Here is a 15,796-nt window from a genome sequence, read left to right on the forward strand (position 1 = left end):
CAGCTAGTTTGGAAGGTCATGTGAGATTGACTCCATTCCCTAGAGGCCCTTCAAAAGAAACCTGGTTTTCCTCCTCAGGAGCTTATTGAACGCTTCACTTAGACCAGAGTATTCTCTTTGTCTTTCAATCTCCTTGAATAAAACAGGCCTGAGGTCTGAGATTTCCCCAGAGAGCTTTTGAGAAGGAACTGTCGCAGCACGAGCCTATTGTCCAGTTTTCAGGGTAACACTACACTGCGTAGACACTTCACTGCCTGCATTAGCATATAACTTACATGCTCTGCATTGTCCTCAGCAGGCACCTGCCTCTTTCCACTGACTGCAGGGGAGCACAGGATCCTAAATGCAAGCAGTCTGATACTTAAACCAGACAACACAATAGAAGATAGTGTAAGCTCCTTCTCTAATGTGTTACATTAGACAAACAGAGACACAATTCCTCACTCCCTTTCCAAAAGTACTTGGAGGATAAAGTTGAAGGTGGCTGGCAGGAGGGAAGGGAGGTTGCTTCCCATAAGCAACATTTTCTTAACCTATTGGGAAATTCTTAATTTAATACTGTCAGACCAAAAACCATGGGCCAACCTCAGCCTCCTCAGTGCTTCCACTGGAATGAGTGGCAGCTGTGCCAAGACAAGGGCTAGAGGAGAACCACAATGGCTTAAGTTAAACAAGACACAGTAGCTCTTCTTCACATTCTTCGCATTTCACCTGATCCAAACTTTTTGAAACCAATAGATTTTTGCTAGCTAAAGTATGGAAGATAAGAACTTAATAGCTGTTGTTGCATACTGCAATGCAAGAACATTGTATTATTAAATGCTAACAGTTGCTGGTAAGCACAGTGTTGAACTGTAACATCCTACTTAAATGTTTTTCATGTGTAAATTGCCAGTGATGGAATATATCCCCTCCAGCAATCATTTCTGTCTCTGTAGGGGTGCCTACTAAGATCATGTCCCACATTAAAATTCATTAGAAAATAATTCAAGAAATCACAAATGTGGCAATTTTACAGCTTTTCTCACCAGTCACTTAAATTATCTAAGAATAAAAGACTTCTACTATCCCCAGCAGCTAGCAATTACAGATGAGAAACTGAGTCACAGACAAACTCAGTGGTGAAGCTGGAAACAAGCCTCATGTTCTTGACTCATCGCCTTAATCGTAGGCTATTCTTCTACTCATGCTCCAGTGTGCCTGAACAATGATGTATACAGTAAACTAAAGTCCAGAAAGCCATAAACTCCTGGCTCCTCCAGGATGTATTCATTTCCTCAGAGAATGCTATGCTTGGGAAGAGATGGCACAATGGTTCAGCCATCACTGAGTATTGCAGACTGACATTCTGTGTTGCAGTGTTTAACCATGCATTTAACGTCCAGTGGCCCAAATCAGAGTTTCATTCCTTGTGCAGCACTTACTTGTCACTCCAGGCACCATTCCACTCTCTTTTTCCCCAGGGATTCCTCAGCCTGATCATGAACAACTTTTCTGCATTAAAAGAGAATATGAGCCTTTCTCCAAGGCGCAGCTTCCGAATTGCAGTCACTGAGTAGGCATGACCGATGACAAGACCCATCGCTGTCTCCACTTCATTGGTACTGCCCGAGGAAGCCTTTAGCACCAAGAATGACAATTAAAAAAAAAAAAAAAGAACTCTCATCACTGAGGGAGCTGACAGCTATGTGTTCAAGAAAAAGGATGGGGAAGGCTTGTTCTCTTTCAGAGAGCTCTATGTTCCCTTCCCAAGTGATTTGACTATGCAGGAAAACAGCAGCACTGGGGCTGCTCACTAGTCTGGTCTTTTGCATGATAGTGCCAGACAAGTCCTAGCAGGCAGAAGCCCAGTGTGTAGGAGAATACTGCCTGCTACAGCTATTCTGTCTCCTCCTCGTCTCAGAGAGTTAAAGACTGGGCTGATGGACCACCTTTATCAGCCCTTCCAAGATCTTGTCATCAAATCGCTCTTCTAGGTATCGATGACTGTGTTCAGACATAGGACTGTCTGGTGGTGTCCTCAGCTAGACACTGTAGGGCCTAAGGATTTTAGCCAGCGAATCCAATGCCTGTTTCTGTGTTGCGTAAATTTGATACCCAGGAAGAACTACAGGCAGTGGGTAAAAATAGAGGGCACAGGCAAGAAAACTTTCTAGCCGTTTGTCAAACCTGTCCTGTACCTCACTCGAGACCTGGCAGGCCTCTTACGTGGCAACTGGCAGATGTGCAGGCTTTCTTAGGAACTGGGTTTGCTCCTCATAGACTTCACATAAGAAGCCTAGTTTCCAGCAGTGATTAGCAGTAAATTGTCCTGCTGGATGACCTAGGCTTGATCAGATGCTGATCTAAGAATACGTAAAAATTGTCAAGCTCTGAAAAAGACCACAATTTCATTTAATGCATCCAGATCAAAATCTCCTAAGAACATCTCAAAACAGAAAAGCAGTATCATACAAAGATGCTGGAGTTGCTTTGAATGATTGGCCCATTACTAAGCCAGTACAATGATGCTTCTGATCAACACACACCAGGCAGGACAGTGGAAAAAGTAAAGCTGTGCCAGTGCTATAACCCTTCTTCCAAGCCAGAAACAATCCAAACAGTCGTGCCTCCAGATTCATCACACCCTTGCTGGAGCCAGTTGCGCATCTTTGCACTGAGCCATATTCAGCGTCTCTCTCACCTGCACTGGGCTAAGACCCATCGGGCCTTAGGACACTCACTCCCTTGGACAGCAAGGAAGAAAGATTTCACTCAGTGCAGATCCCCGCATGTAAATTTGTAATAACTAATGTTGTGGTTTAGCCCCAGCTAAAACCAGGTCACCTAATTAAGAGTTTAATGACCACGCACGCCTTTGCTCTGGTGGAAAGAGGTGGACTTTGCAGAGTTATGAAATGCACATAGTACTTTCTCAGGTATTTTTACTAATTTCAAAATTTCTCTGGTTGAAACAGACAGGGTCCTTCTCCTAAGACAGGTGTTGCACTGATACAACAGTGTTCAGTCCCCAAAGATAAGAAATCAGGAAAAAAAAAGAAAAAAAGAAAAGATAAATTTATATAAAATTGTAACTGACAGATGGTCTGGCAACTACAAGACTCTCACCAAGACCTCTTTGCCTTTCACCGACAATAGCTCCTAAAGAATCAGCTCATGTGTTACACCGAGACTGGCTGACGTTTCCAATGGGTTTGGGCTTTCTCCAGTTAACTATTTCACTTGCATTTCTCACAACTGAAAGCAAACAAGAGTCCTTGACAGCATGGGAGTCTATAACCTCTCCTGCTGCCTTTATTATCCCCCAGGCTTTTCTTCCCGGTGGGCTGCCTTTTCCACCTCATTCTGAAGGCATTTATTTATTTATTTGAGATATTTAAACATTTACCGTCTGCTCAAATTTCTAAATGGTGAAGCTCAGGGCTATTTTGTAACCCAAGGCAAATGATGACATGTTTGCAAGTCAGCAAGAAGCCACTTGAGTATTAAATATTCTATACCTAGCAAGCTTCATTGTGTGTATAATACATCTATCAAAAAGTGATAAATGCAGACAAGTCAAGCCAAACCAAACCAATAGGAACAGCCCCTGTGTAATCTATGGTTAGAAGTATCCACATTTAATTTGACAGGCAGAAATATAACACCACGAAGAAGTGAAGGCATTACAACTGTCTAATAAATTGCTTTTTAAAATATAGCTCCCTGTACTTAGCTTATCTCCTCACCATATCCATGTTAAGAAACTGAACTGTGTTGGCATTTGGGAGCAACCTACAATCCCAGAAACAATGTTTACAACAACAATTCACACCAGGAAGTCTGGTCTGCCAGCCTCGTCTGAGCAAATCAGCTGGAATTCTTTCTAAATAAAAATTCAGACCTTGTGAAAAAGGTAAAACAAACACCAAAGTCCTGGAAGAATTTGTTTCTGAGCTGTTGCCTGATGTTGCTGGGAGGAACAGTTCAGGACTCCTGTTCTACCTCAGCTGAGTTCTCAGGCTCAAATTCATCTCCCAGAAGGTACCACGTGGTCCTCTTTGGTACCATGGCACTAGTGCAGGGCAGTCCATGGCCAGGGACAGCTAAACAGATAATGTTTCAGGCACCTCCAAACATGGCTGATTTTCTGTTGTTTTAGACAACCACACAGCTACCATGATACTCGCAAGATTTTCTGAATGAACCAACACATGGGGATCACAGAATCATTAAGGTTGGAAAAGACCTTTAAGATGATCAAGTCCAACCATCAACCCAACACCACCATGCCCACTAAGCCATATCCTGAAGTGCCATGTCTACACGTTTTTTGAATACTTCCTGTGATGATCCAGTGATCCACCAGTTTACTGTGGATTTAGGACTTACAGTACAGGTATGAAATAGTTAAGTGCTACAGTAACATGATCTTCATTTCACAGACAGGAAAATTAAAGTAAAGTTTTAAAGTGATTTAACTAAGTCCACATAAGATTAGCCTTAGCTAAGGTCTTAAACTGGAAGCAGAGAGTATGGGAGTAAGATGCTGAAGTGCACCTAGATGCCAACCCTGCAACGTCCAGAGAATGATCCCTTTCCTGAAGGCTGGACTTCAAAAATCATTTAAAAGCAATCTTCCAGGAAGTATTCAGGTGGCAGTTTGTTAGCCCTCTACGTGTGGTAACAGCTTCAGACAAGGTGAGAATTTCAGTGCTACCCAGTCATGGCCTGACACTGCAGACTTTGATGGAAGGCGAGTTAAGCCTAGTTGTCACTGGTTTCCCTCCTACGGCAAGGGGCTGTGCAAGGCCCTTGTCTGTCTGTGGTTTGTGAAGTATATAGCAAGCACCCTTTGGGAGCTGCTACTCATCTGCCTTCTAGCGCCTCAAGCAAATGGAGAGAGGTAAAGCTTCCACAGAAGGCAAGCCTGTATCACCCTTGGGGAAGCCATCATCTCTCCAGTGACTAAAGGAACTTCAGGGTCATGGCCTCTTAATGTAGGCACCTGAGTTATCTGCTTCACATTAGCCAGTGTAGGCATGTTTTGCTGGTTAATTCTAACGGGAAGTCTTACTAACAAACAGCACTACCTGAATAACCAAGTGAGCTCAGCCTTTCAGCTCAGCTTCTGTGTTACACTGATGAGATCACTGCATCATCACAACCAAAGTCAAGAAGTCTCAGCAGCTCAGTGCCAGCAGAACTGTTTTCTGTAAACAGACTTCCCTAAGAAATTGAGAAATCGAACACTGCCATCTGACCCGTAAATTAGGGCATTCTGGGTGGATTAACCTCAGGTCAATACACAACTGCGACCATAGAGAAAGAATAGCATTTCAGATCCACAGTGAAGTGGCAGCACAAATGACTTTGTGGTTTTGTGATTGTGTTTAGTGGCTCACAGAGTTGTACTTGGCTGACAGCATTGCCAACTTGCTAGCTTTTTCCATATGAAGCTTTTCCAAAGCATACAAATGAAGGATATACTCAATAAACTTACACTAATAATGGTATTTTTTCCATAAATTAACTCTTAAAATCCAGCTCTCTATACATACCGTAATGGAACAGCTGATCAACCCGCCTCTTTTATGCACTTTCAGCAAGTCTTCAAACAGCTTCATCTGCTCAGAAATAATCTCACCATATTTGCCCTGTACCAAATCAATAGATTCTGCCACTGCTCCAGTGAAATCCACAATTGCATCTGCAGCGCTCCCTCCATCTAGGGCTTCGTAAGATCCAGCCAGCCTGGAGGTAACACAGAACATTCTCAGTCACCAAGTGGCTATTAGAAGTGCTCTAATTTGGCTTGAATGTAGGTAATATACCTGCGTCTCACCAAAGGAAAAACAGCACAAAACAACACAGCAGATTGCAGATAAACCTTTGCTGGGTTTCTAGGAGTGTAGTGATACTTAAGGCTTTGGGCTGCTGAAGTAGAGTGTATTGAACTCTTTTATGATTCACTTCCTCCACGCAGGTTAAAGGAGGAGTTTTTAATCTTTTTTAGGTTCTCTACTAGCAGCAAACCTAAAACCTATGGGAAGTACGATAAGAGTTGAAAGACAAAACAAACAGATAGGTAGAAGGGATAGCACTGAGGACTAAAAGGACAACGAACTAGCTCATACTTTGCATAAGCTTTCTCCAATAATGCACTCCAGAATTCATTTTTCACATTGGAATGGCAGTAGATCAACTTCCCATCCATTGTTGGCAGCAGATCATCAACAACCACCTCTGTCCATTCTCCAAAGCACCAGAAACGGAAACGGAAAATCCCAGCATGTTTCTCTGGGTTTTTAGGGTCCCATTCTTGTTCGTTAAAGTCTGGAATCACCTAGAAACCATGCAAGGAAAAGATCACCAAATGCACTATGTTAAGATTTATTCAAAGGGCAGACTGCCCTGGAGCATGCACTATGCTGGTATTCAGCTTCATGAGCAGTAGATCTTAAATAGACGAAGCAGTGAAAAAAGAGGATGAATTTGGTAGAGTCAAATACAGTCCCACTTCAAAGAATCGTCTAAGAAAGTAAAATTCAAATTGATCTGCAGAGAAAGAAAAACAGAACCTATTGCACTCTCTGGCTTTGCTACATCTCTTCTTTGGTGCTCAATGGGACTGTGGAGTGAGAAGGTCTCATAACATGAACAATGAACTCCTAAAGAAACGGAATATTTGAATCCACTAAAATTCTCATCAGAGGCACATTAGTCCTAGAAAGAAAAACTCTGGCTGATAGGTAGGGAAAAAACCAAAGTTATTAGCTTTATCACATGCACAAACACATTTATCACCTACCTGCTGCCAGAGGGTCTTCCTCAGAGCCAAGCAGGAGCATGCAGCCACGAACCAGCAGTTCCCCAGGATGCCCTGGTGTAAGTCATGGGAGCTGATTCCATTCACAAACAAGTGTGGGTCTTCACACAGGTCCTAACAAAGCAAACCAGAGATTACTGGACACTCCACTCCAGAAATGATCACAGCATCCTTCCAGATATTCTTCTCCACACTTGTTCTACATCACATTCCCATTGAAGCGTGAAGTTTCTATACCAGGAAGTTCAAAAGCCTTCTGGCACCAAGTATATTTGAAAGTCAGGGTATATAGGATTATTTAAGTTTTTAAAAGTACATTGTGTTGCCCTATCTAAACATCAGGATTTGCCTCCCCCCACTCCCCACCCCCAAGTTCCTAGTTCTGTCTTCAGCTGAAGGTGGTCTTTGAGGACTGGAATGAATTCAACATTTGGAAGATTTATTTGGCATTGGGGCAGTTAATGAACTGAAAGTAAGTGAAAGGAGGAGGAAGCATTATGGGGAAAGGCTTTGACAAAACAGTAAAGAAAAGCAGCAGGAAGTGATGCTACTGACAGCAGAACTCTAAGCTCCTCTTCCTTCATTGCTACTCCCTTGGCTGACATACTGGAAACCCTCCTCCAGCAACTGCATGAGTTACTGCAATGAACCCTGCCACCGAGCACCAAAGGCGGCAGAGAATACACATCTGTGAGTGAAATATGCCTCATTCTCTGGGTCTCATCCTTCTCATTTTCTGGCTCTTATTAGAGCCACTCATTCTTCCTCTCCCATTGCTTTCCTGGCTCCATCTCTATTTACATGCAGATTCTAACCAAAGCATAGTTGGGTCTTCCTATGATGACTCCCTGCTCCACACTAGCTTGCCCCTTGCTGCACCTTTATAGCCTGCAGAACAAGGCACTAAAAGGAGCACCTCTAAGTATCATTGAACATGGGAAAGCCACAGGAATACATTTTGCAGCAGTATTGTGTTTGTCACCAAGAAATCCTTGGTAGACAATGTTCTGCTGAACGGATATGTATGTGGCCTCATAGTCCAGAGAGAACCTCCCAAGCAACACTTCAGAAAACTGGTAATCTGACTGGTAATTGATACAGAACTGGTAATTGATATGGAACTGGTAATTGATACGGAACCTACCTGTTTCGATCCAGTGATTGCTTATGACACAGTATGAGAATAACCCTATATTTCAACATCTTGGGAAAGAAATGATCTTATATCCAGGTATTAGAAACATAGAATAAATAACTCCCTCTTGCCTCAAAGTGGCAGGAGACCCCAAATTTACTGTAGTCTTTCCAGTTTGTTATCAGCAGCAGAATAAGGAGCCGTGCTCCTTACCTCATGGATTCTCACCACCCTTTGATAATTATAGATGATGATCACAAAATACCAAGATTGCAATCCAAGCCTGGCTACGCATCACGGGCATGTCAAAACCTCTCAGCCATTTCTAGTTTGTTTTTCCTTTGATGGGACTGTGACAAATCAGTGCCAGTTGAACTTAGTTTGAGAGAAAAGAACCACCTCGGTGCTGAGTTGAAAGCCTATTTTCCTGGGCTGGTTTAGCAGACGGCAGCCTGAAGTCAGCTCACTGTACATAATGCATGGAGCTGCTGTTGTTTTCTTTAAGAAAATTATAGTTTTGGCATGAGACTTTTATCATTAAATAACAATTTGTAGAAATTTTAAATGCCTCTTGGGAAACAAGTAACTGATCATTATATGACACTGTTCTTCTGTCAGTATTTCTTATATGTGTCTTCACTTAGAGAAATTTCAAAGGTTATTAACAGACCTTAATAAAATTCTGAATAACAAATGGTGCCTACGTGGAAAATTGGCCATGTACAAGATACTCCTCTGCATCATGGACAGATTAATTCCATCTGCCCATATGCTCTGATATAGGATGGCAACAAGAACTTCAGGTTAGCACTTCAGCTGATTTAAGTTGCCCAGTCACCCAGTTGCCTGTTGCAGGGGTTGACATCAGTTGACTACTTGGCCTTCATGGTGGTAGCACACATTCCAAACCCAGCTTGGCTAGACTCAAGTTCCATATCCCATTTCTATGCACCTCTGGCAGTAATAATTTCTGGTTTGTTTTTCCCCTTTCAAAATGTTATTTTGTTAGCGTAATAAACAAGGGATAAATTGAGTCTTCAGGCTTAATATTGTCCAAAATTTTCTGTGACTAGAGGAAGCCAAAATTTTCATTGGTTTTGCAAGAAATTAAGCACTACCATGTATTGCAAATATCTTCTGTTATTTGGTTTGCTTTGCTAAAAATAACGACATTAAACTGTCATTTTTTAATTGAAGTGTGTCTCGCATATCACACAGTCCTCAGAGAAAAAAGAGAGAGCAGCATGTGTCAACTGCCAAAACTTATGGATGAGATTAGCATTTGCTGGCTGCTGAGGTCCAAAACAAACATGGAACAGCAGACCTTAGAAACAGCACCTCCCTGTTTCCACCATAGTCACTAAATTCTTCAGGATCCTGCTTGATAAACGCTTTGTTATTAAACTGCCTAAGAGCCCTGGACTTCTGAGACTAAAGAATAGTGTAAGCAAATGACATTATCTCTGTTTCTCTTGTCATTAATTACAGCCATTACAACAGCTTCTAAGATGACTGTCACGGTGTGGCTCAGATGACATGCACAATAATACTCAGATGCAAGCTATAGCTAATTTCATCTGTTTGCTCTCTTCTGGGCTTTTTTGCTTTTCACCACTTATGCAGTATAGAAAATTCTAAGGAATACTTTTGTGATGGAATTAGCTACCTAAGCCACACTTCCCCCAACACAGTTAGAAATGCGTTATTTAAATATATTATTCTGCAGTGCTTGTGAGGATCTTTAAGCATTTTTGGTTGCCCCAAGCATGTAAAAAAAATTTTTCTTCAAAATCACTTTTCCAATAATGGTCCCAGCAGTAATAATTTAGGATAGTTGAGAGCCAAGCCAATTACTATCAGAGAAATTATAAGGAAGAAAGACTGACGTGAGATGTGGCCCAGGCACGTCAGGAGACCTGGTGCCTTCTCTCCCTTGCAAACTTAGCACCTAAGCACTTGGGTTCCAAGTGCACTAGAACTACCTCCTTTGCAAACATAGTGTTTTAACCCTAATCCCTTTTCTCAGGATCAGCCTGCATCATCTGTGCTGTTAAAAAAAAAAAAAAAAAGAGAGAGAGAAGTATCTTCACATTTCCAAGAAAAAGTTTAAAGGAGGATACTGGGTCTTATTATATATCATTAACATATAATAGCCACACTATTTCTGATACAACACTGCTAATAAAAGAAGTTGTTGTATTATTTGTGCCCACAGGGATAATTCCACCATCCAAAGATGCAGAGCTCTCCCCAGTTCTCCCCTTACGCATGTGCATAATAAAATAAACACCATCTGCAGAGCTATAATTAGGCTGTACAGAGTCTGAAAGTAAGGTAAGAGGTTGCAGGGGCTTATGGTTCTGCTGAAAACCCTGATGCTCTTATTTTCATACCAGACTTTCATTTGCATGACAGAAGTCTATTTGTGTCACCACCTAGCCTTGCTGCACTGCATAGGCTTGAAATATCTGACATTTAGTGTTACTCAGCCACTGATGCTCTGAGAAATAAAGTGGCTCACAAATCCCTTTTTCTGATTTTAATTGGTTCATCTCTTTGCAGTGGAGTAAGTAAATGAACTGGTTAATGAGCAGACTGGGAGAACACTGAGCAGTCTGGAGATGAGAAACTCAGCGTGAGATCACAGGAAAAAACAGTGGGAGAGACCTTGACAGGTTAGTCAGTCCCAACACTTGCCTAGTGTCCAAATTGGCTGTCCCTAACCTACTTGTGACTGAAGCTTCTCTAACCTGCATTATCACAGCCCATGAGGGAAAGTCCAGATGCTTCCTCCACTGATCAGCAAAGAAGTGCATTACTGAGCTGCTCTACAAGCCCAACACTTCAGCGAACAGAGAGGTCAGTTACTTTTCCTCTCTACAGCAACCCCTTATATAACCTACAAACCTCTAACAAGTCTCTCTCCTCTAATCTTAATAACTAATTCTTCATGTTTTGTATCACTGGCGAAGCGTGTTGCCCAAATCCAGACACTATGCTCTAAATGAAGCTTTAGCAATGCGGAGCAGACCTTGATGCTCTTGCTTACTGAAGCTGCGGTACCATTCTTCTGTCTGTTTCACTTGAACTTCACATATTTAACTTGTGTTCAAGACTGTGATCCACCCTCTAATCCTATTCTATGGACTTGCTGCCTGGTCATTCTTTCTCCCTAACCGAGCCAGAAAGTCGCTCAATACCAAAGCATTGTACTTGGTTGCATTGACGAAGTGATGCTGAATTCCATCCTGTTTATTACATACTATTTTCCCAAGACATCAAGATAAGTTTGAATTCTCAACCCTGTCAACTGGCTTGCAATCGTATCCCAGTCTGTGTCCTACAGCTTCCCGTACACGCCCTTCTGGACTCTCATCCAAATAGTAATGAAAATACTGAAGAATACCAGACTAGGGAGATTTCTGTAAGACTCCATCGATACAGTGCCAGCTTGAGAGTGCTCCAAGTCATTTATTTCATCAGCTATGCATCCCCATTACAGAAATTTGAATTAATACAAGTTTTCATACTTTGGAGAGACATATCAGACATTGCCAAAGTTTTATGAAAGTCTAACTATATCAGATCTACTGCTCCTATCTTAGTCACAAGATCTGTTCCACCGTATGGTAGAAGGAAATCAAGCTGGTACATATTACTGTATATGACACAATATATTTTTATAATACATTCTATACCATCAGACTAACAATCATCTGCTTAGGTCTGATAAATTGCAGTCAAGAATTTCACTGAGATACAAAAATGTTTGGACTGTAGAAAAAATATGAAAGATGGCAACTTAACTTTTCCTTGCTACAACATATCTTCCTTAGGAAATCTCAAAACAATGCGAACCATGGGAGACAACAAACATCCATTTCACTGGAGCTATGAAATGGTTTGTATGTTGCCCTGTCATGATTCCCTAATTAAAAAAAAAACAAACAAAACAACCAAGAGAGAGAAAGGATGGGTTTTATTTGAGACCAGAAGCACCAGAGAAAAGCACAGGAGACAACTGATTAACTATATGCATTAACTTCAGATTGCTGTGGCTACTTTGAATCTTTGAGTCATTTAGCTAAAGGAAAAAGTTCCCCTCAGCTCTGAAGACTCATTTCTTGGCATAAGTATTACCAATATACATGAACTAAAAAATATGCAATATTGGTTATAAATAGGGAGAAAGACATTCAAATGATAAATTAATTAGCTATGTGTCTTCACAGACATTAACTGAAGCTACACTGTAAAACATTATGAGACATCTCTGTTGTCTGAGAAAAGGGAAAGCTTATTTTTTAATGGATTAGGGTCTGTCAGGTGGCTCAGATAGAAAAACAGAGATTCAGGGAAAGGGAAGAAGAAAAAAGCGACAATTATGTTTGCGACTAAGATTTTCAAAGGATTCAGTAGCATTTAGAGCTTACTTTCTTCAGCACCCTTTAAAGAACCCAGCCCTAACATGAAAAATAATCTACCTTTGCCTGCACACAACACCTACAGAGACAGGCACTTTCCTTGATTCTATCAGACTGATCTACTTAAGCCCAGTACACCCACCATTCCCTTAAATTATGTCAGAATTATGAGAACTCTTTCCATTTTCTTCTCTTCTCCCACCCTCATACCGAGTCTACTCCTATAGACAGCAAGGTCAACGTAGGGAAGCAAGAAAAGCCTTTTGCAATCTTTTATGCCTGAAAAAACTCTACCTATGGAGTGAAAAAAGAGAAGTCTTAAGTTACAATCATACCCTGTGGTATAGCTCTAACCCCTCAGAGGACAGTTCTCAGAGAAACCTCCATCAAAAGAAAACCAGGGTCAGATATGCTGAGATCAGGAAGTGACCATCATCAGTGCTGCTATGCCATGTAAATCAACAAAAGCAAGATTTAGCCCACAGGTTTCTGTCTGTACACCCTGAGCTCAGGATGTGTAATTCCTCTGTAAACAACATGCCCATTGACCAGCAACATCAGTTCCTGAGAGCAAGATAATGCCCAATATTGCTTAAAAAAGAAACCCAACTGTACATATGCAAGGGGAAGAGTATGCCAGTTTGCTCCTGCCTTGTGTAAAGAAAACTCAGTTATTTGGGGATTGAGAAATGCTTCTTCCCCCTCCTCCCTGTCCAATAAATCCTCTTACAAAACCAAATGCATCACAGGCATTTTTATAGTGTTCTTTTTTTCCATTTTCAGTTTGGGGCTAGTGGTGACTAATACTCAGTGAAGGCCATGGGTATCAGCCTTACCCTGCCTACGGGACACATGTATTTGGGGAGGATCCGAATCAATGTTTTGGAAGAAAAAAACCAAACCCCAAACATTGGGCAACATGGTGTGTATCTTGGCTACCTCTAGATTTCACCTGACCCTTGGAGCAAGCACTACAGCTGCTCTCATCCAGAATGCTGACAGTTGCTGGAAAGGGTACAAATGCTGTGCCGTAGGGCTGACCTTTTCCTCAACTTCAGTAACAAAGTGTTTACTGAAGCTCTTAGAGTCCTCTGCCACTTCATCCCAGAAATCACTCAAGACTATGGTGAAAGACTTTCTGTTCTCCCAGGACCCTCTTAGAAATGTATCATGCCATCTCTTGCAGCACTATCTTAGTTTGTGATGCTTTAGATCAACATTCCACAGAACTGCAGCAGATTCTTAATACTTCGTTTTCAGAGAAAAGTCGCCTTGTTTGAAGACAACATTTTTTCCTCACTGAACTTACCAGACAACAGCCTTTTTCTCCTGCCTTCTCCCCTTAGTTACCTGTTCCCTTCTCTAAATTCAGTACTACAATTTGTGTTATTTTTCCTCGTGAGCAGCAATCAGAGATGCCATTCTTAGGACTAGATTCACCTCAGGAAACAGTCTTGTTCTCTCAGCTAGGTGTCTACACTCCTCTGTTCTTTCAAAGGGCCATTTACAGTCATTACCTTGCCACCTCTCTCATAGTGTGATAACTCTGGAAATTCATCCAAAGTAGCCCAGGTTAAAACATAGAATACAACTATTTTAGAGGTTATTTTATGTGAAATTTTAAAAAAGTATTAACTGGTGATCTGAAGTTAAAATTTCCCAAATATTATTGTTGGTTTAGTGAACACAGACACTGAGCAGCCTGAGATGACTTTTGGTTGGTTAATGTTACCATCTTTTCTGGAACATCTTGTTTCCTCCACATCTCACTCACAATTCCAGCCTCTATGGAACTTCATTCTCTGCCACACCAAAGCTGCTACAAGTTTGACATAATCTGGGGAGAATAATTTAATCAAAGCATCATTTTAATTGGCTAAAATTTTATATATTTCAATTTCTTGAAAAAAGTAATTGTTTTCCATCAGAAAAGACACCATTTTTGGGCCACTAACCCAAAGTTTTCTTGTAAAATGCTTTTACAAGGATTTACTGTGATTTTGAGATAGTGGTGCTCCATGAAAAACAGGTAGATATAATAGATATATAACTTAAGGCTAGACAATATTCAACACTTACTACTGTGAGCATAGACATCAAAAGAGCTTTTGTTGGATGAGCTGCCCACCAGCAGGAATAAGGACATTACAAATCTGTTCCTTCGTATTTAATAAAATCAATCATGAATGAGTTCAAAATCACTATATTTGAATGTGTATCACAGCAAGGGGATACACAGCATATGGGGAAGGACCCCAGACAAGCCAGACTCATCACACATGAGCAGTTAGTCTGCACGTGTGCTGTAATGGTTGACTTGGGAGTGTTACTTAGCAAGTCGTAACCGCTCGAAACAGGCTGCCAGCAGTCCAGGCATCTCAGACCACATGGCCTTTTTTCTCCAGTGGAAAGGGAAGAAATTGAGGGCATTTTCAAGAAAAACTGAATGTACAGTTCTTTTGAGAAACAGGTGGTATAAGCCAGCTAAATCTACTTCTGCGAAGAGCAATCTATCAAAGCAGTGGAAATGTCTCTGCATTAAATGCAAGTAACAGAGGGATGGCCAAGTTTGAAGACTCAGTTTAGAGCGACTTCCTGACATCACTTCCAGGCACACACTAATGTGTCTGAGGTCAGACATGGGCTATAAGTCCACTCATAGCTCAGACTAAAAGGCCACCCACCATCTAGCTATGTTTTTTTAATGCTTCCTCAAAACATGTTTTTGAATCAAGTTCTTGAACTAGTTTCCTAAGATGGGAAGTAAAAACAATAAGAAAAGGAGGTTGGAAAACTTCACGCACAATTTTTCACAACACTGAAGTATTCAGCACCGGACCGCAGCGGAATAAACAATTCCCAGGTCTGTATGCCTGACTGTTCACCTCTGGCTGGGGAGGCAGCTATTTTCTTTGCTTGATAATAAGCATCATTTTGACTCAGAAGCTATGACCTTTCTAGGCTTGCCCTAACTGACATTATGCTGTGTCTCAAGGGGCTGGTAACTGATGCAGACTGAATTTTTCATTGCTGCCTTTTATGAGGAGGGGAATATGCCGTTTACAAAAGAATGTTAGGTAGATTTCAGCAAAGTCACCCCTTTTTTCCGTTATTACATTATGGTTGTTTTTTGTTATTACATAGGGCATCGTGTGGCAAAAACAAAGTCAGGTCATCTAAGAAACATTGGAGTGAAAATTCAGATTAAGCTGGAGGTGATTTGTTTTAGTTGAAAGGAGGTATTTCGTCCTTGGCCAATGGCAATACACAGACTTTAAAGATTAAAAAGTGTTAAGTCCAAACCACAACATTAAAGAGCATAAGCCTCTTTAGCAACAAATTCCTCCTTTCCCCATCCCTTTTCCAGCAGGGTTTGGTTTCAGCCTAGATTCTGATATCTACTAATTGCAGCATTTATCTCAGATACTT

The 15,796-nt window shown here is 41.3% G+C and overlaps 1 protein-coding gene across 1 annotated transcript in view; it reads right to left on the minus strand.

Annotated features, from left to right (window-relative positions):
• Nucleotides 1–15,796, minus strand: part of LOC104619259 (calpain-5-like) — a 55,288-nt gene that overhangs the window by 17,020 nt on the left and 22,472 nt on the right. Inside the window, exons 2-5 of the mRNA XM_010285067.1 lie at nucleotides 6,791–6,922; nucleotides 6,117–6,325; nucleotides 5,541–5,733; nucleotides 1,425–1,618 (exon numbers count right to left, since the gene is read on the minus strand). Of these exons, the coding sequence (XP_010283369.1) occupies nucleotides 1,425–1,618; nucleotides 5,541–5,733; nucleotides 6,117–6,325; nucleotides 6,791–6,922 (728 nt within the window). The remainder of the gene's footprint in view (nucleotides 1–1,424; nucleotides 1,619–5,540; nucleotides 5,734–6,116; nucleotides 6,326–6,790; nucleotides 6,923–15,796) is intronic.

Source organism: Phaethon lepturus, unplaced genomic scaffold (assembly GCF_000687285.1).
Source record: "Phaethon lepturus isolate BGI_N335 unplaced genomic scaffold, ASM68728v1 scaffold34820, whole genome shotgun sequence".
Classification (NCBI taxonomy): domain Eukaryota; kingdom Metazoa; phylum Chordata; class Aves; order Phaethontiformes; family Phaethontidae; genus Phaethon; species Phaethon lepturus.